General features: G+C 44.9%; 1 protein-coding gene and 1 non-coding gene across 2 annotated transcripts in view; one reads left to right on the forward strand and one right to left on the reverse strand.

The window, feature by feature from the left end:
- Positions 1-351: 351 nt before the first annotated feature.
- LOC130277979 (U12 minor spliceosomal RNA) lies at positions 352-501 on the reverse strand. Its single transcript, XR_008845657.1, has one exon. It is a non-coding gene; the product is annotated as a U12 minor spliceosomal RNA (small nuclear RNA).
- Positions 502-800: 299 nt separating this feature from the next.
- Positions 801-26,007, forward strand: part of POLDIP3 (DNA polymerase delta interacting protein 3) — a 27,097-nt gene continuing 1,890 nt past the window's right edge. The window contains exons 1-8 of the mRNA XM_056523770.1: positions 801-928; positions 7,452-7,842; positions 12,563-12,652; positions 13,511-13,621; positions 15,348-15,548; positions 15,743-15,820; positions 21,312-21,441; positions 23,299-23,365. Coding sequence (XP_056379745.1) covers positions 858-928; positions 7,452-7,842; positions 12,563-12,652; positions 13,511-13,621; positions 15,348-15,548; positions 15,743-15,820; positions 21,312-21,441; positions 23,299-23,365 — 1,139 coding nt within the window. The 5' untranslated portion in view covers positions 801-857. The remainder of the gene's footprint in view (positions 929-7,451; positions 7,843-12,562; positions 12,653-13,510; positions 13,622-15,347; positions 15,549-15,742; positions 15,821-21,311; positions 21,442-23,298; positions 23,366-26,007) is intronic.

Raw genomic sequence — 26,007 nt, forward strand, 5'->3', positions numbered from 1 at the left:
CAGATATGACCACTATCCATTCCATTTGTGTAATACCAGATATGACCACTATACATTCCATTGGTGTAATACCAGGTATGGCCACTATCCGTTCCATTGGTGTAATACCAGGTATGGCCACTATCCGTTCCATTGGTGTAATGGCAGGTATGACCACTATCCGTTCCATTGGTGTAATACCAGGTATGGCCACTATCTGTTCCATTGGTGTAATACCAGGTATGGCCACTATCGGTTCTAGTAAATGACACGACGCTCACTGAAGTATTAGATCACTAAATCCTAGAAGATCGACCACTCTTCTTCCTAGATTAGGATCTGAGATCTACTATTAAACGTGATAGGGGGGGTCGGGCAGATCACTGCACCTGGAGGTCCCGCAAAGTAGGCAGATCCTCCACGGGGCGACCTGTACCCGCTCAAAAATTCTTCTCACATGAGTAGTGAGGAACCAGGCGTTACCCCGGCTCGTTATTTTCCTTACTCATTAGTTTAAGGCATAACCAATCACACTCCTCCCTCCGCGCCCCCCTGTCCGCGCGCCCCATCTACATCAGGGCGATCACCACATATGACTCTCCCCGTCTCCTGGACAATCTGCGCTCTACTCGTCATCCTGCCTCGGCGTAGTTATCAGCGCTATTCCAACGTGTTCTATGATTTTTTTTTTTTTTTTTTTTAAGTGTATTGGGATACATGCAAATGAGCTGCGCCGCCGCGGTGCCTGATGGTAGTAAACAAACGCGACGTCATGACGTCACTACGTGCCGTTGCGCCCCGCCCACTGTTTTTTTTCCCCCTCTGTACAGTTGCTTTCCGCTGGGAAGGTGCGGGGTGTATATTTTGGCGTTGTGAACATGGCGGACGTGTCGTTAGATGAACTAATCAGGAAGAGGGGCATGGCGGCGGGCACCGGCACCTACAGCAGGTGAGGCGGGACGGCGTGCGCTTCTGGGCCGCTCCGTGTGCTCGGTGACTTATAGGGCCCGCTGTAGTGTTTTGGGCCCCTGTACTGGGCTGCGTGTGCGGTATCCAGAGCGGAGTACGTGCACTCGAGCTGCGGTTTGGGCCTTGTTCACACTATATTTGGGCTTGACTGGGAACCCTTTCAATTTGTGGCTCTCCAGCTGTTGCAAAACTACAACTCCCAGCATGCCCCGACAGCCGAAGGCTGTCGGGGCATGCTGGGAGTTGTAGTTTTGCAACAGCTGGAGGCGCACTGGTTAAAAAAAAAACACTGTTTTGTGCCCCTCATCCACTGTCCCCTTCACTATCTTTACCCCTGCACTCTGCCCCCACCATCTGGCGATGTATGGAACTGCAACACCTCACTACATCACTTTAATTTTTAAAAGGGTACTCCAGTGGGAATTTTTTTTTTATTATTATTATTTTTTTATCAACTGGTGCCAAAAAGTAAAACAGGTTTGTAAATTATTATTATTTAAAAAAAATCTTAATCCTTCCAGTACTTATCAGCTAGAGCTGGGGCGGTATGACCAAAAATGTATATCACAGTATTTTTGTACGTTATGACGGTTCTACGGTATTTAACGGTATTTCTCCTCCCCATCATGTGACCTGTGGGCGCTGCTTCCCGGTTTATCAGCCCAGCGCTGCTCTGTCCCCCACATTGGGGGGACTAATCATGTGACAAGCAGCGCTGTCCTCGTCCTCCTGTGAGTGGCCGGTGCTGGAGCTCTGTGCTGTACTGTATATTCCTGTACCCGGGCTGCAAAAATAAACAAAATAATCTTTAACTCCCCTTCCTACGTTCCCCGTTGCTCCGGTAACGTCCTAAGCAGTCAGCCTATCACCGGCCGCAGCGGAATATCACTATAAGTTCTCGGTAGAGATGAGCGAACTTACAGTAAATTCGATTCGTCACAAACTTCTCGGCTCGGCAGTTGATGACTTTTCCTGCATAAATTAGTTCAGCTTTCAGGTGCTCCCTTGGGCTGGAAAAGGTGGATACAGTCCTAGGAGACTCTTTCCTAGGACTGTATCCACCTTTTCCAGCCCACCGGAGCACCTGAAGGCTGAACAAATTTATGCAGGAAAAGTCATCAACTGCCGAGCCGAGAAGTTCGTGACGAATCAAATTTACTGTCAGTTCGCTCATCTCTAGTTATCGGCCTTAACCTCCACAGATTAGCGGTATCGGCCCTAAAAAATCGATATCGGTCGATCCCTACTGTATACTGCCCAGCACTACTATCAGCTGCTGTATACAACAGAGGAAGTTCTTTTCTTTTTGAATGTCTTTTCTGTCTGACCACAGTGCTCTCTGCTGACACCTCTGTCCATATCAGGAACTGTCCAGAATAGAAGAGGTTTGCTATGGGGATTTGCTCCTGCTCTGAACAGAAAGAAATTCAAAAAGAAAAGCACTTCCTCTGTAGTATACAGCTGCTAATAAATACTGGAAGGATAAATATTTTTTTTAATAGAAGTAAATTACAAATCTGCTTAAAGGGGTTCTCCCTTTTTTATACTGTTTTTTGTTATAATGTTTGTGTGTTATGTGTGTATAAGTATGTGTTTTTTTTATGTGTGTTGTGATTATGTATATATGTATTTTCTTACCTTTTGTGAAGATCCGGAAGCTGGCCCCTTTTTCTTCCAGTTGCTTGCTCTGTACCTCGGCCTCCGCCATGTTGTGTTCGGTAAGTGGGATGTCGGGGGGTGTTCTCGCTTCTGTCCTTCCTATCTTCTGACGTCCAAGGTGAATCTTTTCTTCCTGTTTCTTCCGTGGCTCAGCGACGAATCTGCGGCCTCTTCCGGCGCATGCGCAGGTAGTTTTTTTGTTTTTTTTTACCAATAAAGTTCTTTTTGTCTAATTGACAAACTGTCTGCACTTGCGCGAAGCTACGCTATTAGCGTAGACCTAACGTACGCTACGCTGTTAGCGTAGCACTTGCGTACTCGCACATGCACAGACAGTTTGTCAATTAGGCAAAAAAAACTTTATTGGTAAAAAAAAAAACTACCTGTGCATGTGCCGGAAGAGGCCGCAGATTCGTCGCTGAGCCACGGAAGAAACAGGAAGAAAAGATTTGCCTCGGACGTCAGAAGATAGGAAAGACAGAAGCAAGAACACCCCCCGACATCCCACTTACCGAACACAAGATGGCGGAGGCCGAGGTTACACAGCAAGCCACTGGAAGAAAAAGGGGCCAGCTTCCGGATCTTCCCAAAAGGTAAGAAAATACATATATACATAATCACAACACATTTATACACACATTTATACACACATAACACACAAACATAATAACAAAAAACAGTATAAACAAGGGAGAACCCCTTTAATTTTCTGGCCCCAGTTGATTTAAAAAAAAAAAAAAAAAAAAATTTTCATTGGAGCGCAGCCCAGCGCTCCGACCCCTATCGGCATCCAGGAGAAAGAGAGGGGTTCTGATAGGGGTCGGAGCGCGGGGCTGCGCTCTGGTGAAAAACCATTTTTATTTTTAAATCGACTGGTGCCAGAAAATTAAACAGATTTGTAAATTACCGTATATACTCGAGTATAAGCCGAGTTTTTCAGCACAATTTTTCGTGCTGAAAACGCCCCCCTCGGCTTATACTCGAGTGAACTCTCCGCCTGTCAATCCCTCCATCAGTGGTCTTCAACCTGCGGACCTCCAGATGTTGCAAAACTACAACTCCCAGCATGTCCGGTCATGCTGGGAGTTGTAGTTTTGCAACATATGAAGACCACTGCGGCCTTCGTCATCATCCAGCCCCCCCCCCCTTTTGTTTTGTACTCACCTCCCCTCGGCGGGAGGTTAGGGTGAGTTGCTCCGGGCCATCTATGCTGCAGGGACCGTCCGGTGGGGATGGTTAGTTGTTGCAGGCTGTCTGTTTTCACCAGGGGGGCCTCTTCTGCGCGCCCGGCCCCGGACTAGTGACGTTGCCTTGACGACGACGCACATGGACGTTGCGCATGAACGTCCCTATGCGTCGTCGTCAAGGCAACGTCACTAGTCCACAGTGGTCTTCAACCTGCTGGACCTCCAGAGGTTTCAAAACTACAACACCCAGCATGCCCGGACAGCCGATGGCTGTCCGGGCATGCTGGCAGTTGTAGTTTTGCAACATCTGGAGGTCCGGCAGGTTGAAGAACACTGCGTACTAGTGACGATGGCTGTCCGGTCATGCTGATGGCTGTCCGGTCATGCTGATGGCTGTCCGGGCATGCTGCAGGTTGAAGACCACTGATGAAGGGATTGACAGGCGGTGATGATGAAGGGGGGGGGGGGATGATGACAGGGGTCTGGATGATTACATGGGGGGGGATGATATATTTCCCACCCTAGGCTTATAGTCGAGTCAATAACTTTTCCTGGGTTTTTGGGGTAAAATTAGGGGCCTCGGCTTATATACGGGTCGGCTTATACTCGAGTATATACGGTACTTCTATTAAAACATTTTTTTAATCCTTCCAGTACTTATTAGCAGCTGTATACTACAGAGGAAGCTTTTTGCATTACTTTCTGTCCAGTGCAGGAGCAGATCCCCATAGCAAAACTCTTCTACTCTGGACAGAGGTGTCAGCGGAGAGCACTGTGGTCAGACAGAAAAGCATTTCCTCTGTAGTATACAGCAGCTGATAAGTACTGGAAGGATTAATGATTTTTAAATAAAAGTAATTTACAAATCTGTTTAATTTTCTGGCCCCAGTTGAATAAAAAAAAAAAATTATATATATATATATATATATATATATATATATATATATATATAATTTTTATTTTTTTTTAAATACTAAATTGCTGCCGTTTGGTCACATGACACGCTAGAAACTTTTAATATGGCCATTGCACATAGGCCCAGATTTATCAAAGAATGTCTACATTAGAGTTTATTTGGGTGTTGGGTTTGATTAGCGTCCATCTTATTTATCAAGAAGGTGCAGCAGGATGATGAATTTTGCGCAGCTCTCGGAGCGCTGGAAAAAAAAAATTTATTTTTTTTTTTTTTTCACCAGGGTGCAGCCCAGCGCTCCGAGAGCTGCGCAAAATTCATCATCCTGCTGCACCTTCTTGATAAATAAGATGGACGCTAATCAAACCCAACACCCAAATAAACTCTAATGTAGACATTCTTTGATAAATCTGGGCCTATGTGCAATGGCCATATTAAAAGTTTCTAGCGTGTCATGTGACCAAACGGCAGCAATTTAGTATTTAAAAAAAAAAAAAAAAATTTCCGTTTACGCCGGTTGCTGTTCGGGATCCATGTCTGTAGTACTATACACATTTTCCAGGATAGAATGGGTTGAACTTGACACGTGCAAAAATTGTGATGTGAACGGACAAATGTTTCTGACTACAGTACATAGAGCAGTGTTTCCTGACAAGGGTTCCTCCTGCTGTTGCAAAACTCATACAGGCATGCTGGGGGTTGTAGTGTTGAAACAGCTGGAGGCACCCTGGTTGGGAAACACAGGTATAGGTTAGGCCCCTTTAATACTACAGGTATCATCCTGTAAAAAAAACCTCCGTTATTACTCCGGGGAAAAGTCCTGAAAACGGCCGTCAAAAAATCCCATTCATGTCAATGAGATTTTTTGAACATCCTTTTGCATCAGGCCTGTCCGCTTTTACTAATATCCGTTATTTTTGCCGGCACACAAGACGGTGCATGCACTCATTTTTCATCTGACAAAAAAAAGGTGAAAAACTGGACGTTAAAATTTAACATTGAAGTCTATGGGAACCAGATGTTCAAAGAAAATTCAGGTTTTTTTTAACTGTTTTTTGTACTGAGCATGCTCAGTACAGCTTTACAAAATAAGGGTTAAAAACCTGATTAAAAAAAACCCGGATGTAACTGGTAATAACGGATGAACAACATCAGGTTTAAAAAAAAAAAAAATTAAAATTAAAGGATGATGGTCATCAGTTGTAGGGATCGACCAATATTGATTTTTTTAGGGCCGATACCGATAATCTGTGGACTTTCAGGCCGATAGCCGATAACTTATAACGATATTCCGGTATAAGTTATCTGCTATTTCTTTTTGGTTAATTTTGACGTCCCCGGTAAATTCACTGGAGAAAATCCCCATCCCTGTCTGACATTACCCGAAACCCACAATAACTATGCAGCTTATCCAAAATGCCGGTTTGAAATCCCCGCCGCATGTCGTCTTGTGCGCATATTTTGTGTGGCTTTTTATTATGAGCATGCACCATCTTTATCCTATTCATACTATGTATTTTCGGAACCAAATTTTGCTGTGGGTAATTTGATGATGCAGCAGCCTCCCATTGTTTTCAGTCAGATCCTGCTGCACCGTTCACACTACAGAATTCTGGATCACAGACTCATGTCCCAGAACATGTTCATTCTTTGGAATCCACATACATTGCGGTCTATGGAGATGACGCAGGTCCGAGTGGTCCTACAACCCGCTGAATTTTTCTGGGGGGAAATTCTGTAGTGTGAATGAGCCCTTGTTGCTTAGGATCCTACTGAACATCTGGGGGAAATAGGGGGGTGTGTTATAGATGTGAGTGTAAGGCTGTGTTCACACTGCTCTGATGTCCTCCATTGATCATATGTGCTCATAACAACTTGTGTTGAATGGCAGCTGTGACAGATTTCTTAAAGGGGTACTCCGCCCCTGGCATCTTATCCCCTATCCAAAGGATAGGGGATAAGATGTTAGATCGCCGCGGTTCCGCTGCTGGGGACCCCGGGGATCGCCGCTGCGGCACCCCGCCATCATTACTGCACAGAGCGAGTTCGCTCTGTGCGTAATGACGGGCGATACTGGGGCCGGAGCAGCATGACATCATGGCTCCGCCCCTCGTGACATCACGGCCTGTCCCCTTAATGCAAGTCTGTGGCAGGGGGCGTGACGCCCCCTTCCCATAGACTTGTATTGACGGGGGTGGGCCACGCCCCCTTCCCATAGACTCGTATTGACGGGGGCGGGCCGTGAGGTCACGAGGGGTGGAACAGTGATGTAACGATGCTCCGGCCCCTGTATCGCCCGTCATTACGTGCAGAGCGATCTCGCTCTGTGTAGTAGTGATAGAGGGGTGCTGCAGCAGCAGGACCCCGGCGATCTGACATCTTATCCCCTATCCTTTGGATAGGGGATAAGGTGTCTAGGGACGGAGTACCCCTTTAAGCAATGTTTCCCAACCAGTGTGCCTCCAGCTGTTAAAAACTGCAACTTTCAGCATGAAAATGTGCCATGTCTGCCCAAAAAATACATTCTGGCATTCTGTGCATTTGCTTGATTGAGAAGGTGTCCAAACTTTTGGTCTGTACTGTATATATTCCATACATTAATTTTTTTTTTTTTACTTTTTCTGTCCATTATTTGCTAAATTGTTCCGCTGTAACCTTTTTATTATATGAAGGATCACTGTTTTTATTGACCTGTACCCTTCGGTTCTGTTTTACTTCACATCTGGTCTTTTCTACCTTTCCAGGGTCAGTAATCGGGGGGCTATGGGCGGTATGGGAGGTATGAGATCCTGGGTCCAGCCTACAGCGATCAACCATATCCCTGCCCCCAGTTTCCAGAGAACTTTTGATGCCCGTCAGAAGATTGGCGTGACAGATGCCCGTCTAAAGCTAGGCATGAAGGACGCCCGCGAGAAACTGGTCGCCAAAGATGCACGTTTCCGAATTAAGGGTAAAGTGCAAGATGCCCGAGAGATGCTGAATTCTAAAAAGCAGCAGGTGGGTTTTGTAGGAAAACCTACAAAATTGATGGACGCCCGGGAAAAGATCAGCCTGAAGAGGAGCGCGCCGGCCGTCACTATGAACTCCGCCATGGCTCAGCGGTCCCCATCCATAAATATTACCAAGACCATCCAGGTGCGTGAGAGAACACGGTGCTTAGTACAACCTCTTATTCCAGCTTATGTCTAGCGGTTTCCTAGTTATCAGTTTCAAGATGAAAATGAGCAAAAATAAGTTTACTGAGATGATCTGAACACCAACCCCCCCCCCCCCCCTCCCCCGATGCATAGAGAGCGCGAGACCTCCCACCCTAATAGGTCATCAGTGTCTTTAGTTACACAGGGGTGTGGAAATTTAATTATAAAAAAATAAAAATAAAAACTACCGTATATACTCGAGTATAAGCCGACCCGAGTATAAGCCGAGACCCCTAATTTCAACCCAAAATCCCAGGAAAAGTTATTGACTCGAGTATAAGCCTAGGGTGGGAAATACCTCATCCCCCCCTGTCATCATCCAGACCCGTCATTAACATCCTCATCATCCCCTTGTCATCATCCCACACATCCCCCCTTCATCATCCCCTTGTCATCATCCCACACATCCCCTTATCATCCCACACATCCCCCCTTCATCATCCCCTTGTCATCATCCCACACATCCCCTTATCATCCCACACATCCCCCCTTCATCATCCCCTTGTCATCATCCCACACATCCCCTTATCATCCCACACATCCCCCCTTCATCATCCCCTTGTCATCATCCCACACATCCCCCCTTCATCATCCCCTTGTCATCATCCCACACACCCCCTTATCCCACACATCCCCCCTTCATCATCCCCTTGTCATCATCCCACACATCCCCTTATCCCACACATCCCCCCTTCATCATCCCCTTGTCATCATCCCACACATCCCCCCTTCATCATCCCCTTGTCATCATCCCACACATCCCCTTATCATCCCACACATCCCCCCTTCATCATCCCCTTGTCATCATCCCACACATCCCCTTATCATCCCACACATCCCCCCTTCATCATCCCCTTGTAATCATCCCACACCCCCCCCCTTCATCATCCCCACCCCCCTTCATCATCCCCACACCCCCCCCCCTTCATCATCCTCTTCTCATCATTCGCCCTCAGTGGTCTTCAACCTGCGGACCTCCAGAGGTTTCAAAACTACAACTCCCAGCAAGCCCGGGCAGCCATCGGCTGTCCGGGCTTGCTGGGAGTTGTAGTTTTGAAACCTCCGGAGGTCCGCAGGTTGAAGACCACTGCGGCCTTCAACATCATCCAGCCCCCTCTCACCCCCTTTAGTTCTGAGTACTCACCTCCGCTCGGCGCTGGTCCGGTCCTGCAGGGCTGTCCGGAGAGGAGGTGGTCCGGTGAGGAGGTGGTCCGGGCTGCTATCTTCACCGGGGGCGCCTCTTCTCCGCGCTTCCGGCCCGGAATAGAGCCGTTGCCTTGACAACGACGCATCTGCGTCGTTGTCAAGGCAACGTGACTATTCTGAGGCCGGGCCCGAAGCGCTTAGAAGAGGCCTCCCCGGTGAAGATAGCAGCCCGGAACCACTATCCCACCGGACGACCTCCTCACCGGACAGCCCTGCAGGACCGGACCAGCGCCGAGCGGAGGTGAGTACTCAGAACTAAAGGGGGTGAGAGGGGGCTGGATGATGTTGAAGGCCGCAGTGGTCTTCAACCTGCGGACCTCCGGAGGTTTCAAAACTACAACTCCCAGCAAGCCCGGACAGCCGATGGCTGCCCTGGCTTGCTGGGAGTTGTAGTTTTGAAACCTCTGGAAGTCCGCAGGTTGAAGACCACTGCGGGTGGGGGAGTTCACTCGAGTATAAGCCGAGGGGGGTGTTTTCAGCACGAAAAATCGTGCTGAAAAACTCGGCTTATACTCGAGTATATACGGTACTCGTCCAAGGGACTAAAACAGCAAAATCTTCTTGTCCCTCATCACAATCCACTTGTCCTGATACACAAAACAATTTTAACCAAAATAGTCAGTAAAAAAGGTCTTTATTTGTTTTATTTTGTGCACTCTTTCCTCCTCGCCCTATAATGGCCATAACTCCTATTTTTCCATCTACAGACCCATGTGAGGGCTAGTTTTTTGCCGGACCAATTGTAATTTGTAAGGACACCTTTTTATTTTTCTATAACACCTACCCAGAAATAAAGAAAAAATTATTTGTGAGGTGTAATTGCAAATTTGTTTATTTTTAATTTTATACGCCATTCACCTAGTGGTCTGACTTGCGTTATTTTGATACTTTAGGTCACTCTGATTACAGCAATACCAAATTTGTTAAGTTACCGTCATGCTTTACTAATATAAAATTCAAAACTTTTTTTATTTAAAGGAGTACTCTGCTGCTCAGCATCTGGAACAAACTGTTCCGAACGCTGGAGCCGGTGCTGGGAGCTCTTGACGTCATAGACCTGCCCCCTCATGACGTTACACCCCGCCCCCTCATGCTGTCAATCCCCGCCCCCTCAATGCAAGTCTATGGGAGGGGGCGTGACGGCTGTCACACCCCCTCCCATAGATTTGCATTTAGGGCCTATGACTTCATGAGGGGGCGGGCCTATGACTTCATGAGGGGGCGGGCCTATGACTTCATGAGGGGGCGGGCCTATGACTTCATGAGGGGGCGGGTCTATGACTTCATGAGGGGGCGGGCCTATGACTTCATGAGGGGGCGGGCCTATGACTTCATGAGGGGGCGGGTCTATGACCTCACGAGCTCCCGTCTCCAGTGTTTGGAACAGTTTTAATTTTGACGTCCCCGGGGAAGTCACTGGAGAAAATCCACCTTCCCGTCTGTCATTACCTGAATGCAGCTTATCCTGTTCCGAACACTGTAGCCGGTGCCGGGAGTTTGTGACGTCAAGTCTATGGGAGGGAGCGTGACGGCTGTCATGCCCCCTCCCATAGACTTGCATCGAGGGGGCGGGGCTATGACGTTTGTTCCAAACACTGAGAAGCGGAGTACCCCTTTCCATTTTCTGGCTAATTTTTTGCACCTTAATTTGCTGTTTCTATCGGTACAATTTTGGTATTGGTCGAACTCTTTGATCGCTTTTTGCTTAATTTTTTCTGGATATGATGTATTTTTTTTTTTAATCATGTTAACGTAATTGAGTGTAGGGAATATATAATGTTATATTTTAATAGTTGGGACGTGCCAATACCAATTACGTTTATTTTTATGTTTACATGTTTTTTGTATGGGAAAGGGGGGGGGGGGGTGGTGATGTGAATTTTTAATATGGAAGGAGTCATTGTGTGTTTTTTAAACCTTTAAAAAAAAAAAAAAAAAAGTTTATTGCTCCCTTAGGGGACTTTTAGGAGGAGTCAATAGCTTCCTCATACAAATCAATGCAGCGCTCATTTGATTAAACCCCCTACATACACCCTAAGCGCCGCCTGGTTGGCTGGCTGGCTCTACTAGCCCGAAGCAGGGCTAAATGTTGGCAAAATTCACCTGCCCAATGCCCATAACTGCATGTCCCAGGTATTGGGTGATAGAAATTCCACAGGTACGGAGGTGCAGTTACCATTACATAGAGCAGAGTGTGAAGTAAAAGCGGGGGCTTTTACTCACATTCGCCGCGGTCTGTAAAGGAAAATTCTTACTTTATTCTGATGCTGGGTCACAGTTGGATGAGCCGGCCGACCCCCGCAGCGGCACGCACCCTCCCCATCTCCTCTCCGCTCCTAACAAGGAGCGCTGCACTTCAATCATGCTGATCCTGGATAATTGATGTGCAGCGCTCAATGCTAGGAATATTTTATTAAAGAAAACTGCCTTTGAAAATGACTCCACTAGGGGTCCCCATACCCGATTCCCACAGCAGCGTCAGCTTGTCCAAGGTTCATGGACCAGAGATGGCTGCAGCCTTGTCCATTAGCCATCTTGTGTCCACGACCCTTGGACAAGCTGGTGCTCTTGTAACAAAGAGTTTTACCAGTAATGTGCCTCCAGCTGTTGCAAAAGTGCAATTCCAAACATGTCTGGACAGCCAAAGGTTGTCTGAGCATGCTAAGAGTTGTAGTTTTGGAAAAGCTGAAGGCAACACTGCTGCAAAAAAAAGTTATTCAAACACTGTACCTTCAACTAGTCATTAACTACAAGTCCCAGCATTACAGGACTGCCTAAGGATGACATGAGAACATATAGAACACATAGAAAATGTATGTATAAAAAAATACTGTACTTTTAGTATTAATCATTTGGACTAATTTAGGAAGATCGATTTATATTTTTACACGGTTTGTCTGTTCCTGAAGGTTCCGACCACTCGGATCACCTGCAATCTCCTATACGAGCCCGGTTAGTTACTTGTCCTCCACGCGCTCCGGCCCCCACCTTCCTGGATGAGCACAAGTGACTGCCCGCTCAGCCAATCCCCATCTGCAGCGATGTCCCATCTCAGCTGGCTGAGCAGTGAGCAGGCCATCACTTGTGTTCAATCAGGAATGTGGGGGCAGAAGCGTATCCGGGGCCCCTAACAGGAGATCGTATGGGTCCCATTGGCTGGACCCCCGCAATCAGAGACACACTTTTCATATCCTTTGAATAGGGGAAAAGAGTTTGATAAGCTCAGTTCCTAGAGTACCCTTTTAATGCAAGAAGTTAATGTCTAATTTGCACATATTGGTTGCTAAAAGGGTACTGTAACAATGGACACTCAGGGCTTAGGAGGAGAAAAGTGTCTCAGGTTCAATTCCCTGGAGTACCCCTTTAATCATTTCAAAGGTATATGGAGAATTGTAGTTTTCCTTACGTAGGATGCTTGACTTTTTCAACTTTTTTTTTTTTTTTTTTTACAGATTTCACAGCCGAAGACAATTTCCCAAGGTCTCGGTAACAGTGTTAAGGGAATGCGAATAAATGTTGTCAACCATCAACCCGGAAAGCAGGTAATTCTTGTCAGCTCGGCCATTGTAAGTCACCGGAATGAAGAAACCACTTTTTTTTTTTTTCCGCATAGGCGAATGTTTGGCAATTACTCCAGAAAATGAATGACAGGAGCCTTCTGGCCCTAGGGTAAAGGTTAATGGTATTTGGGTGCCCCAGAAGGTTTACTCTAGACCTGTGGTCTTCAACCTGCGGACCTCTAGATGTTGCAAAACTACAACTCCTAGCATGCCTGGGAGTTGTAGTTTTGCAACATCTGGAGGTCCGCAGGTTGAAGACCACTGCTCTAGACCATATTCTTGTGCACTTTTCGCAGAGCTCACTGCACTTTTTTGTGGGCTGAAAAAAAAAGAAATTGGGGGCATATTCCTTGTATGCAGTGACTGTAGCTTTATCTTGACATCCAAATGCAAAGCAACACGGAACACCTATATCCCAACATGTTTCTGAAGGTCTTCGGACTTTGTCATGGGTTACCCCATAAGGACATCCTCTATGTTGCTTTGTAATTGGACGCCTAAATAAAGCTACCCTCACTTACACATCAAGCTGGATACTTCTTCTTCTTTTCTGTGTTGCTGCATGGCCTGGATCTGGTCCTGTCTGTGCTCAGGTGAATTGGGAGTTGTGATGAGCTGGACCCAAGCTTGCATTTGTCATAAACTAGGTATAACGCAATCTCTTTAAAGGGGTACTCCGCCCCAGACATCTTATCCCCTATCCAAAGGTTAGGGGATAAGATGTCTGATCGCTGGGGACCCCTGCGATCTCGGTGCAGCCATCGGCGTTCTGTGCTGGGTGCTGCCTCCAAAGACCCCGCCTGGTGAAGTAAAACTGGATGTTTACATCTATATCTGCAGGCCTCCCCTCCGCAAGCTATGGATGATGACGGTATGGATGATGAACTGGAGCTTTCCCACATCCCCACCAAACAAATGAAGATCATAGCAGCCCACACTGTGCAGAAGAGGGTAAGTCTGACGCTTTGTTTAATATAAGCAAAAAGAGCAAAGACTTTGGTCCGTCTGTGGGATTTTCTGCTTATAGGGGTACTCCGCTGCTCAGCGTTTGGAACAAACTTCTGAACGCTGGCGCCGGGAGCTCGTGACGTCATAGCCCCGCCCCCTCATGACATCACGCCCCCTCAATGCAAGTCTATGGGAGGGGGCGTGATAGCTATCACGCCCCCCTCCCATAGACTTACATTGAGGAGGTGGGATGTGATGTCATGAAGGGGCGGGGCTATGACGTCACGAGCTCCCAGCGCCAGCGTTCAGAAGTTTGTTCCAAACGCTGAGCAGCGGAGTACCCCTTTATGGACACAGCCCATCTGGGCCTTGAGGACACAGCCAGGTTTAATTTTTTTGCATTTTTGTTTTACCTTCTCGCCTTGTAAGAAACATAACTTTTTTATTTTTCCATCCACAGACCCACATGAGGGCTTGTTTATTTTTTTTTTATGCGGGAACAATTTTACTTCACAATGACACCTTTCATCTTACCATAAAATGTGCGGCAAAGCAAAAAAAATAGTTTTACCGGGGGAAGTTAAAATAAACACAATTTTGACAATTTTGGGGGGTTTCATTTTTAAGAAGTGCACTTTATGGTAATACTGGCATGTAATCTTCTGTGGGTCAGTATGATTAAAACGAAACTCCTATTTTGACCCCTATAACATTCTTATTTTTCCAAATATGGGACTGTATGAGGGCACATTTTTAGCACCAGTGATCTGTAGTTTTTGATGGTACCAGTTTTGATAGCTTTTTATAAATTTTGATATGCTCAAATCTGCAGTTCTGGTGTTTTTTTTTTTTTTTTTTTTTTTAAGGGTGCGTTCACACGGAGCAATTCAAGAGGAATTTACTCGAGTAATTCCTCTAGAATTCTCCGCTCCAAATTAATGCACATCCCCTCTGCCCATTGACTTTAATGGCTGAAAAACCCTTTACTTCTTTCTCCCCCATGTACGCGTGCAATTCCAAGCAAATTGCGTGCAAATTTTTTAAAAAAATTTCCGCCCGTAAATTTTTCAGCATGAATTACTCTTCATTTACTCTGTGTGAACGCACCCTTAATGGGAAAAGGGTAGTAATTTATATTTTTATTTAAGAGAGGGCTTATATATATGTATGTATGTATGTATATGTGTATATGTATGTATGTATATGTATGTATATATATGTATGTATGTATGTATGTGTATATATATATATATATATATATATATATATATATATATATATGTATGTATATGTATGTATGTGTATATATATATATGTATATGTGTATGTATGTATATATGTATATATATATGTGTATATGTAAACATATATATACTTTTTATTTTATACTTTTAAAGTGCCAATCATTAGATTGCGATGTACTGATCAGTACTATTGTCAGTCTTCTTGTATGGCCAGGCTTTGCAGGCTACACAGAAAGGTTGGCCATCCTGCACACCGGAGAACAGTAAGAGACCTCCGGCGTCTATTTGTGCTTTCCGGACTTCTGCAATTGCACAGCAGGGGACCGTTGAGCTCACCGTGTGGGTATGCTGGGACTGGTAGTTTTGCAACAGCTGGAGACACACTGTTTGGAATACACTGGGCTAAAGAAATTGACAAGTGCCAGATAGGAAAAAAAACGCAAAAAACATACTTTTTGTGTCTTAATATTTTGATTCTCTTGTAGCCGGGATTGTCTGGAAACGTGTTCTCGCTCGGGCAGACTTTACCGCTTACTAAAGTGGTGCAGAACGATGCATACACAGCTCTCGTCTCTCAACCGCCCGCCTCTGTCGCACCTCCTCTTCACACTAAGAATCTGACCAGTGTATCCCGGACACTTGTTACAAAGGAGGCGAATACTCCGGTACAGCCCGCTCCAACCGAGGTGAGAATCACAGGCGCCATCTGAACTTGTAGTATCTAGCTACCACTTGTGTTTTGAAGGCATTTATTCACACAGGTAGACTCTTCTAAAATGTAATGTTACTGCCGGGAAGTCAGTTGTTTTTGTGCAGACGTTTATGTGGTTTAGTTTTTGTTTTTTTTAAAATCACTTTTAACAATTTTTTTTATTTTCAGTCTGTTTTCAGTCCTTTAGAAGGGACAAAGATGACTGTGAATAATCTGCACCCGAGGGTCACAGAGGAAGATATTGTGGTAAGTGTCCTACCATATTATATCCTGTAAGGACTTGTTTTTTTGGAGGACATATGGTTTCTTGAAGGGGAACATGGATATAGTGGTCCCTCAACATACGATGGTAATCCGTTCCTAATGGACCATCGTTTGTTGAAACCATCGTATGTTGAGGGATCCGTACAATGTAAAGTATAGGACAGTGGTCTACAACCTGCGGACCTCCAGATGTTGCAAAACCACAACACCCAGCATGCCCGGACAGCTGGACAACATCTGGAGGTCTGCAGGTTGAAGACCACTGGTATTGGAGGTTATACTCGCGTGTCCCCACCGCTCTGGATGTCTCCTTCCATCGCTGTCGCCGTGTCCCCAACGCTCCGGCAAGGCCTCTCCTTCCCCAGCATCCTCGCTCTCCGTCGCCGCCATCACGTTGTTACGCACGGCGCTCCTATTGGATGACGGGAGGACGGCGTGCGCAGCGACGTAATGACGTCGATGGAGAGCACCGACGATGAAGGGGATCCTGAAGAGGACTCGCCGGAGCCCCGAGGACAGGTAAGTGATCGTCAGTGGACCACACGAGGCACCGTAAACGGCTATCCGGTGGCAGCTGAAGCAGTTTATGCGATAGCCCCGACGTACAAAAGCATCGTATGTTGATGCTGCCTTCAACATGCGATGGCCTCTGAGAGGTCATCGTATGTTGAAATGATCGTATGTCGGGTCCATCGTAGGACGGGGGGGGGGGTCGGGGTCACTCTATATATTTTAGTTCATTTATTTTCTCCAATAATAAAGGATTTGATCAGTGTTTTCCAACCAGGATGCCTCCAGCCGTTGCGAAACTACTACTCCCACAGCATGTTCGGTCAGCCTTAGGCTTTCTGCGCATTCTGGAAGTTGTAGTTTTTCAACAGCTGGGGCACCCTGGATTAGATAATGGAAGGAGCGCCCTCCTTCCTATTGACCGTAGCATCTGGGTTAAATGTCAGCTGTTTTACACAGCTCCAGAGCCTGCTTCATCCCTGCAGCGTAAAGCCATTTCCACATGGCTTAAAATATGTGGAATGTCCACCCGAAAAATACGGGCAGACATTTTGCTTGTTTGCTTGAGTCGGCTGCACTAGGACTGCATTACCGAGCAGAATTTGCACAAACACTGAATATTGAAATTCTGCCGTGTGCACAGTGCAGCAGAATCGCATTGAAATCAATTCCGGCTGCAGCGGAATTTCAGAGCGCCATATTCCTGTGGAATTCCGCTCTGAAATTTGCCGTGTGGCGGTAACTACCTGACACTAGTGGGGTAAATGTAAGGGTGGTGCAAGGGGTTTAATATTGAGCAAAGGGATGCAAATGGTATTTTCCTTATATAAATAGTCCGACGGGTTAAAAAAATAAAGTATATACAATATGAATTATGAATTCTTAACAGACAGCGATCTAGACCTGATCTTGGTCCAATGTAGCTGCAAAGACAAAAAATGTTGCAGCTCTCTAGTGAACATATAGGGGCCCTTTATTACCGTAATTCAATTAGTTTGGTTTCAGCCCCATAGAAGTATGGATTAATAAAAGGGCCTGTATTTGATGGGAGAGGCTTTCATTTTCATCATAGGTATACATAAAAATCCATAAAATCATTGTCTGATTTTTTTTAAAGAATTTGTTTGTAAATTATGGTGGAAAATTAAGTATTTGGTCACCAACAAACAAGCAAGATTGGCTCTCACAGACCTGTAACTTCTTCTTTAAAAGAGTACTCTGCTGCTCAGTGCTTGCAAACTGTTCCAAATTCTGGAGGCGGGAGCTCGTGACATCATAGCCCCGCCCCCTTCCACGTCACGGGAGCTCGTGATGTCACGCCCCCTCCCATAGAATTGCATTGAGGGGGATGGGTCTATGATGTCACAAGCTCCTGGCCCCAGCGTTCCGAACAGTTTGTTCCAAACGCTGAGCAGCGGAGTACTCTTAAGAGTCGTCTCTGTCCTCCACTCGTTACCTTTTATTAATGGCACCTGTTTGAACTTATCAGTATAAGGTTAAAGGGGTATTCCAGGAAAAAACTTTTTTTTATATATCAACAGGCTTCAGAGAGTTGAACAGATTTGTAAATTACTTCTATTAGAAAATCTTAACCCTTCCAATAATTATCAGCTGCTGAAGTTGAGTTGTTGTTTTCTGTCTGGCAACAGTGCTCTCTGCTGACATCTCTGCTTTTTCAGCTCCTTGGCGGTTTTGCAAAGTCGCAGCATGTTGAGCCTATGGCATTTTTTTCCTGAAATCATGGCGTTTTTCTCCCATAGAGGTCTATTGGAGTAAAAAAAAAAAGCCAAGAAAAATTACATGTGGGTTTTAAAGTTTTTTGCAGGCGGGTTTCATTCTTTTTTGGACTTTAGCGATCCGAAAAAGTGACGGGGATACCTTTTTTTTTTATAAAATTTCGTAGGGTACCATAATATTAACACAGTAGTGATATAAAAAATATAAATTTTGTTAAATACAATTTTTTCCAACAAAATTTTAATTCATTTTTAAACGGGGATTCATTTATGTGTGCGGGCAGGGCACTAAAAATGTAGCCGACAATAATAAAAATGTATTGCGTGTTTTTCACACTTTTTTTTTTTTTTACATTTTTTAGGTAGTACTACTACTACCAGCAAGGAACACACTGTTCTATGATGGGAGTAGTAGTACCTGTACTAATTGACAGATCGCCCCGGGTGTCACTCCTGACACCCGTTGCGATCATACTTCATCCCTGAGATGCGGAGCGGCTTTCTCCTGTACTCGTATCTCTGCTTGTACTCCGACCGGCCACTCACTCATATTTCCTGCTGAGAGCGATGATTGGCTGCCATGAATGAGTGAGGTGAATTTCTATTCACATCACTGGCCGGCCCGGAGTACAGAGCAGAGATGCGAGTGCTGGACGATCGCATCGGGTGTCAGGAGTCACACCCAGGGCGATATGTGTATTAGTACAGGAACTACTACTCCCCTCATGGAGCAGTGTGTTCCATGCTGGGAGTAGTAGTACCTAAAAAATATATAAATAAATAAATAAAAAGTGAAAAACTCATGCACTACATTTTTATTATTGTTGTCTACATTTTTAGTGCCCTGCCAGCTCACATAAATTGATCCCTGTTAAAAAATGTAAATTTTGTTATAAAAATTTTGTTTAAAAATTATTTTTTTTTGTACCCAACAAATTTTGAAAAAACGTCTAAGGGGCCAAAAATGCAATGTCCACTCAAAGCCAACAAAAAAAGAAAAAAAAACGCCAAAACACAGGAAAATGCTGTGGAGTTAAGTGGAAACTTAGCCTAAAAGACACCTGTCCACAACATCAAACAGTCACACTTCACTATGGCCAAGACCAAAGAGCTGTCGAAGGACAACAGAAACAAAATTGTAGACCTGCACCAGGCTGGGACGACTGAATCTGCAATAGGCAAGCAGCTTGGTGTGAAGAAATCAACTGTGGGAGCAATTATTAGAAAATGGAAGACATACAAGACCACTGATAATCTCCCTCGATCTGGGGCTTCACACAAGATCTCCCCCCGTGGTGTCAAAATGATCACAAGAACGGTGAGCAAAAATTCCAGAACCACACGGGCGGACCTAGTGAATGACCTGCAGAGAGCTGGGACCAAAGTAACAAAGGCTACCATGAATAACACACTATGCCGCCAGACTGCTGCGATGGTGTTCCCCTTAACAAAACCCACCCCCTCCCACTTAAATAAATACTCTGACAACCAATAACTTGTAAGTGGGTGGATTTTGGCCACAGCTTTATTAATAAATATCATTTTAAGGCACTAACTCGGTGATGGTCAACGGTCGAGTGGTTCTACCTCACCAAATCTGAGGAGGAGGTGCAGCTCCAACCGTACCTATTCACATTGGAACCCGCCCACTGTGACTTAAATACAACGTCAGAAAACAAACGCAAAACAGTATAAAAAAAAAAAACGGGTCCTAAGGCTCAGCAGTCAGAAGGCAATGCAATTAACCCACGACTTGCCTCTTCAGGGACTCAAATCATGCAGTGCCAGACATGTCTCCCTACTTAAGCCAGTACATGTCCAGGCTCGTCTGAAGTTTGCTAGAGAGCAATTGGATGATCCAGAAGAGGATTGGGAGAATGTCCTATGGTCAGATGAAAACAAAGTAGAACTTTTTGGTTAAAAACTCAACTTGTCATGTTTGAAGGAGAAAGGATGCTGAGTTGCATCCAAAGAACACCATACCGACTGTGAAGTATGGGGTGGAAACATCATGTTTTGGGGCTGTTTTTCTGCTAATGGACCAGGACGACTGATCCATGTAAAGTAAAGAATGAATGGGGCCATGTATCGTGAGATTTTGAGTGAAAACCTTTCCATCAGCAAGAGCCTTGAAGATGAAACGTGGCTGGGTCTTTCAGCATGACAATGATCCCACACATCATTATGGATTTTTTTTCTCGTCTCTCATAGTTGGGGTATATGATGAAAATTACAGGCCTCCCTCATCTTTTTAAGTGGGAGAACTTGCACAATTGGTGGCTGACTAAATAGTTTTTTGTCCCACTGTACATGAATGCTGCACCATTTTCCCCTTTGTATCTAGATAGTGTGTTTTGCCTTAAAATATGGTGAATGTCATGGATATTTTGGCCACTGTGATAAAATATAATATATATATAAATATACAATAATATTATTACAAAGAAGACTATCATCCAGCACTATGTGAAAAACAGCTTTATTGAAGATCACATCACATTATTAAAACTGACTATACCATTAGACGCGTTTCGAGCGCATGCGCTCGAAACGCGTCTGTGGTATAGTCTGTTTTAATAAAGTGATGTGATCCTCAATAAAGCTATTTTTCACGTAGTGCTGGATCATAGTCTTCTTCTTCACATTGCTGTGTGCCTTGCCGGGCGCAGATCCGTGCTCCGTACTGGAGAGGGTGAGCTGGAGTTTCCTTTCCATACTTTGTGCAATAACATATTAGTAGTAATAATTAGAGATGAGCGATCTTACAGTAAATTCGATTCGTCACGAACTTCTCGGCTCGGCAGTTGATGACTTTTCCTGCATAAATTAGTTCAGCTTTCAGGTGCTCCCGTGGGCTGGAAAAGGTGGATACAGTCCTAGGAGACTCTCTCCTAGGACTGTATCCACCTTTTCCAGCCCACCGAAACACCTGAAAGCTGAATTAATTTATGCAGGATAAGTCATCAACTACCGAGCCGAGAAGTTCGTGACGAATCGAATTTACTGTAAGTTCGCTCATCTCTAGTAATAATAGCAATAATAATTATTAATAATAATAATAATAATAATAATATAATTATCTATCATGATTTATAGTTTTTAAATAGTAGTAATAGTAATTATAAAATAATTAATAATAATAATTTATTATAATTATCAACAACAATAGAATAATAGATTAATAATAATAATAAAATAATTATAACAAATTCCGTCTTTTTGTTCAGGAACTCTTCTGTGTGTGTGGAGCTCTGAAGCGCGCCCGCCTGCTGAGCCCGGGAGTGGCAGAAGTTGTGTTTGTGAGAAAGGAAGATGCAGTTGGTGCCTACAAAAAATACAACAACAGATATTTAGATGGTAGGTTGGCTGGACACTGCTGATGCTTTTCTCTTATTCCTGTAGAATGTGTAAAGTTACCGGCACCATTTCAAGTGTAAATGTCATTTCGGAAAACTATTGACCTATCTGAGACCTGTCAGAACTTCTCACTGCTGGGGATTTGGAGATTTGCTAGAACAGGCAGGGAGCAGTGCTTAGTTTTCCCCGCTGTCTCCGTGCTCCCTGAAGACAAGACTTTCTATTGAGTGCTTCATCAGCGGAGCGGAGACAGCGGCTCAATTCTCCCTGCTCTTTCTAGCGATCAGGGACGGCCTCACCACCTGGACCCTCACTGATGGGGAAAAAAAAAAACATTTAGGGTGTGTCGACATGCTATTTGTTTTTGCAGGTTTTCCGCTGCGTATTTGAAAGGGGGCGGGCTCTTCTGGGCTGTCTGCAGCAGATTTTCCCAGCAGCAATTTACGCTGCGGAAAATCCGCCGCAAGCCCCATTGAAGTCAGTAGGTACTGTGGCGGATTTTCCGCAGCGTTAATTCCGCCGCGGAAAATCTGCTACAGACAGCCGAGAAGAGCCCGCCCACTTTCAAATACGCAGCGGAAAACCCGCAAGAACAAATAGCGTGTGAACGCACCCTTAACATGTCTTAAAGGGGTACTCCGTCCCTAGACATCTTATCCCCTATCCGAGCAGGGCGTGGCCGTGATGTCATGAGCCTCCGCATTGCCAGTCATCCGAACTTTGCTCCATGTCGGATGACTGTCGATGTGGGGCGGAGACTCGTGACGTCAAGGCCACGCCCTGCTTGTGACATCATGGCCATGCCCCCTCAATGCAAGTCTATGGGGTCGGGCGTGACGGCCGTCACGCCCCCTCCCATAGACTTGCATTGAGGGGGCGTGGCCGTGACATCACAAGCCTCTGGCGCTGCACCTGTTGCTCTAAACGAACGCCAAGTGAAGCAGAGAGATGAGACATCTTATCTCCTGTCCTTTGGTTAGGGAATAAAATGTCTAGGGGCGGAGTACCCCTTTAATGACTACATCTAAAGTTTTTAGAAATCACAATCATTTTCCAAAACCTTTGCACAACTGAGCACTGTGTGCCTTTTTGTATTTGCTTGGGACACACCGCACAGGTGAGTGAATCAGTCACATAGTCCTAGTGATTGGTGGGGGTCTCAGCAGCAGGACCCCTACCAATGTCTATGACATGTCAGAAGTTGTGTGACAATGATGAAAATGATACATACCACCGCTAGATCCGTTGCTCCAATAGTCCATTACGCTTCTTTTTCAGTATAGGCAAATCACCAGACTTGGTGCGCAGTGGGTGTTCCCAAGCCCCCCGTACACGGTGATGTCACCACTGCTTCGTCCTCTGTCTGCTCACATAAGTAATATGGATAAAGCCCCCATACCTGCTTGATTATATATGTGGCTACTGCGCAGGCGTCTCTTCCACAGTCTATGTCCGTGGCTTTACGGGTGTACCCTGGAAGCGGCACATGCGCAGTAGGAGCGAACAGGCAGATTGAGCTTTATAAATATTCATTAGCCAGGAAGATTGAGGTCAAAGTAGTAGTGACATGACGGTGCACGGGGGGTTTGGGAAAGGGCGCCCGCGCACAAAGTCTGATGATTTGCATATACCGAAAAAGAAGGGTAACAGACGAATAGATCCACGGATCGGACGGTGGTAAGTATCATTTTCATCAGTGTCACACGCGCTACAAGCCTGTACCAACAGGTTAGTGCGGATGATACTGATGTAACCATATCATGAATTCTATAGGTACAAGCAGGTAAACTACTGCTAGGTCTTCTGAGAGTTTGTTTTTATCACCATCCTACTAACTTATTACACTTGAAATTTCAGGACAACCAATGAAATGTAATCTTCATCTGAACGGCAGTGTGATCACATCAGACCAGCCCATCCTATTGTAAGTGTTAATTCCATATATAATAGAGACCCTTTTAGGCCAGTGTTTCCCAACCAGGGCACCTACAGCTGTTGCAAAACTACAACACCCAGCATGCCCGGACAGCCTTTGGCTGTCCGGGCATGCTGGGAGTTGTAGTTTTGCAACAGCTGGAGGCGCCCTGGTTGGGAAACACTACTTTAGGCTCGAACACATCTAGTATAATTTGTCCCTTGATCTAATAATAGACCCTTGCATATGAATAAATCAATGTTATGTGTATGGACCCCTCTGTATTTTATATGTACCTGTATGTTTATTGTGTTTTAAAAAAATGATAGAATAGAAAAGCCTGTAAATCCTTAAAACTGGTATCATAATTGTGTAATTTGTTTACACAGGATGGATAACTCTGCAGACTTTACACATGGGATTTGCAGGAAAGTGGACGGGAATTCTAGTGATTAGAGATGAGCGAATTTACAGTAAACTTGATTCATCACGAACTTCTCGGCTTTGCGGTTGCCGCCTTTTCCTGCCTAAAATAGTTCAGCTTTCAGGTGCTCCCGTGGGCTGGAAAAGGTGGATACAGTCCTAGGAGACTCTTTCCTAGGACTGTATCCACCTTTTCCAGCCCACCGGAGCACCTGAAGGCTGAACTAATTTATGCAGGAAAAGTTATTAACTGCTGAGCTGAGAAGTTCGTGACGAATCAAATTTACTGTAAGTTCGCTCATCTCTACTAGTGATCTTGTCTACTTTCTGCATAAAAATTCTGCCCATAAATTGCCCTGCATTGTGGATATTAAAGGGGTATTCCAGGGAAAAACTTGTGTGTGTGTGTGTGTGTGTGTGTGTGTATAGATAGATAGATAGAGAGATAATAAATATATATATATATATATATATATATATATATATATATATATATATATATAATAATATAATATAATATAATATAATATAATATAATATATACTATATTCAATATCAACTGGCTCCAGAAAGTTAAACACATTTGTAAATTAGAAAATATAGGTGTATGTGCAGCTCACAATTATTGATACACACCGAGGTCAAACTGGGGCATGCCACTATACCTTAATTGCTCAAAAAGGAAAACCAAAGGTAAATAATTGCCCGGACCTTCTAAGTGAGTGAGTATGATTATAGGTAATTATATAAATGATTCTCTGGATCGTGCTTCAATAATAATAATATAAACAATTTATTAAAATAATCTATAAATAAACTATGATTAGTTACTTCTCACAGGGCCCATGTGAGAAGAACATATACAATAAAAGCAACCATTCAATAATAATTATGCATGAAATTAAAATAGCATAGATTATAACAATATCACTGGCATAAATTTAATTTCTGGTGTGCAGCTGGTATTCGTCCGCTAATAAGCAGACACCGACTGCACAAGACAAGCAAGATACAGCTGCAAGTGCTTAAGTGATTTTCCCTCTTTGAGTGCTCAGAATAAAATGTATCCTTTTTGTAATATTTATAGTCGGCAACAGTTTCAAAGTTATGTTACCGATCCTTGTAGTGGCAACCTGGGTAGGAGGCGTTGTTACCGCAGTGTCTAGATGGTTTTAGTACACTACGGATGGATTTGTAAATTACTTGAAATCTTAATCCTTCCAATAATTATCAGTTGCGGAAGTTGAGTTCTTTTCTGTCTGGCCATAGTGCTCTCTGCTGACATCTCTGCTTCTCTTGGAAACTGCACAGAGTAGAAGAGGTTTGCTATGGTAATTTGCTTTGACTCTGGACAGTTCCCGAGACACGTGTCATCAGAGAGCACTTAGACAGAAAAGAACAACTCAACTTCAGCAGCTCATACGTACTGGAAGGGTTAAGATTTTTTTATTTATAGAAGTAATTTACAAATCTGTTTTAACTTTCTGGATCCAGTTGAGCTATAAAAAATTTTTTCATGGATAACTCCTTTAAAGGGGCACTCCGCACCACTAGACATCTTATCCCCTATCCAAAGGATAGGGTATAAGATGTCACATCGCCGGGGTCCCGCTGCTGGGGACCCCTGGGATCTGGGCAGCAGCACCCACCTGGACGGCTGCCACATCACACTGGGAACACTGGAGGCTTCGGATCCCGACCACAATGGCGGACGAGCGTGACATCACGACTCCACCCCGTGTGACATCACGCCCCACCCCCTCAATGCAAGTCTATGGGAGGGGGCGTGACGGACCTCCCATAGACTTGCATTGAGGGGGCGGGGCGTGACATCACACAGGGCGGGGTCGTTTACGTCACGCTCGTCCGCCATTGTGGTCGGGATCCGAAGCCTCCAGCGTTGCCGGTGTGAGGTTGAAGCCGTACAGGTGGGTGCAGCAGCCGAGATCCCAGGGCCCCCAGCAGCGGGACCCCGGCGATCTGACATCTTATACCCTATCCTTTGGATAGGGGATAAGATGTCTAGGGTTGCGGAGTACCCCTTTAAATCCACAGCGTGTTGACTTATGCTGCAGAAATAATATGGGTTTAGTGCAGATTTTTCCCCCATTGACTTTGAAAGTGAAGTCTAAATCTGCATGATTCAGGTTATGTTTCCACCATAGAAATTCTGTTGCATGAATCTAACATTAGTGTGAATGGAAGTCGGCGCAGGTCTGCAAGGTTTT

Source organism: Hyla sarda, chromosome 6 (genome assembly GCF_029499605.1).
Source record: "Hyla sarda isolate aHylSar1 chromosome 6, aHylSar1.hap1, whole genome shotgun sequence".
In the NCBI taxonomy this organism is placed as follows: domain Eukaryota; kingdom Metazoa; phylum Chordata; class Amphibia; order Anura; family Hylidae; genus Hyla; species Hyla sarda.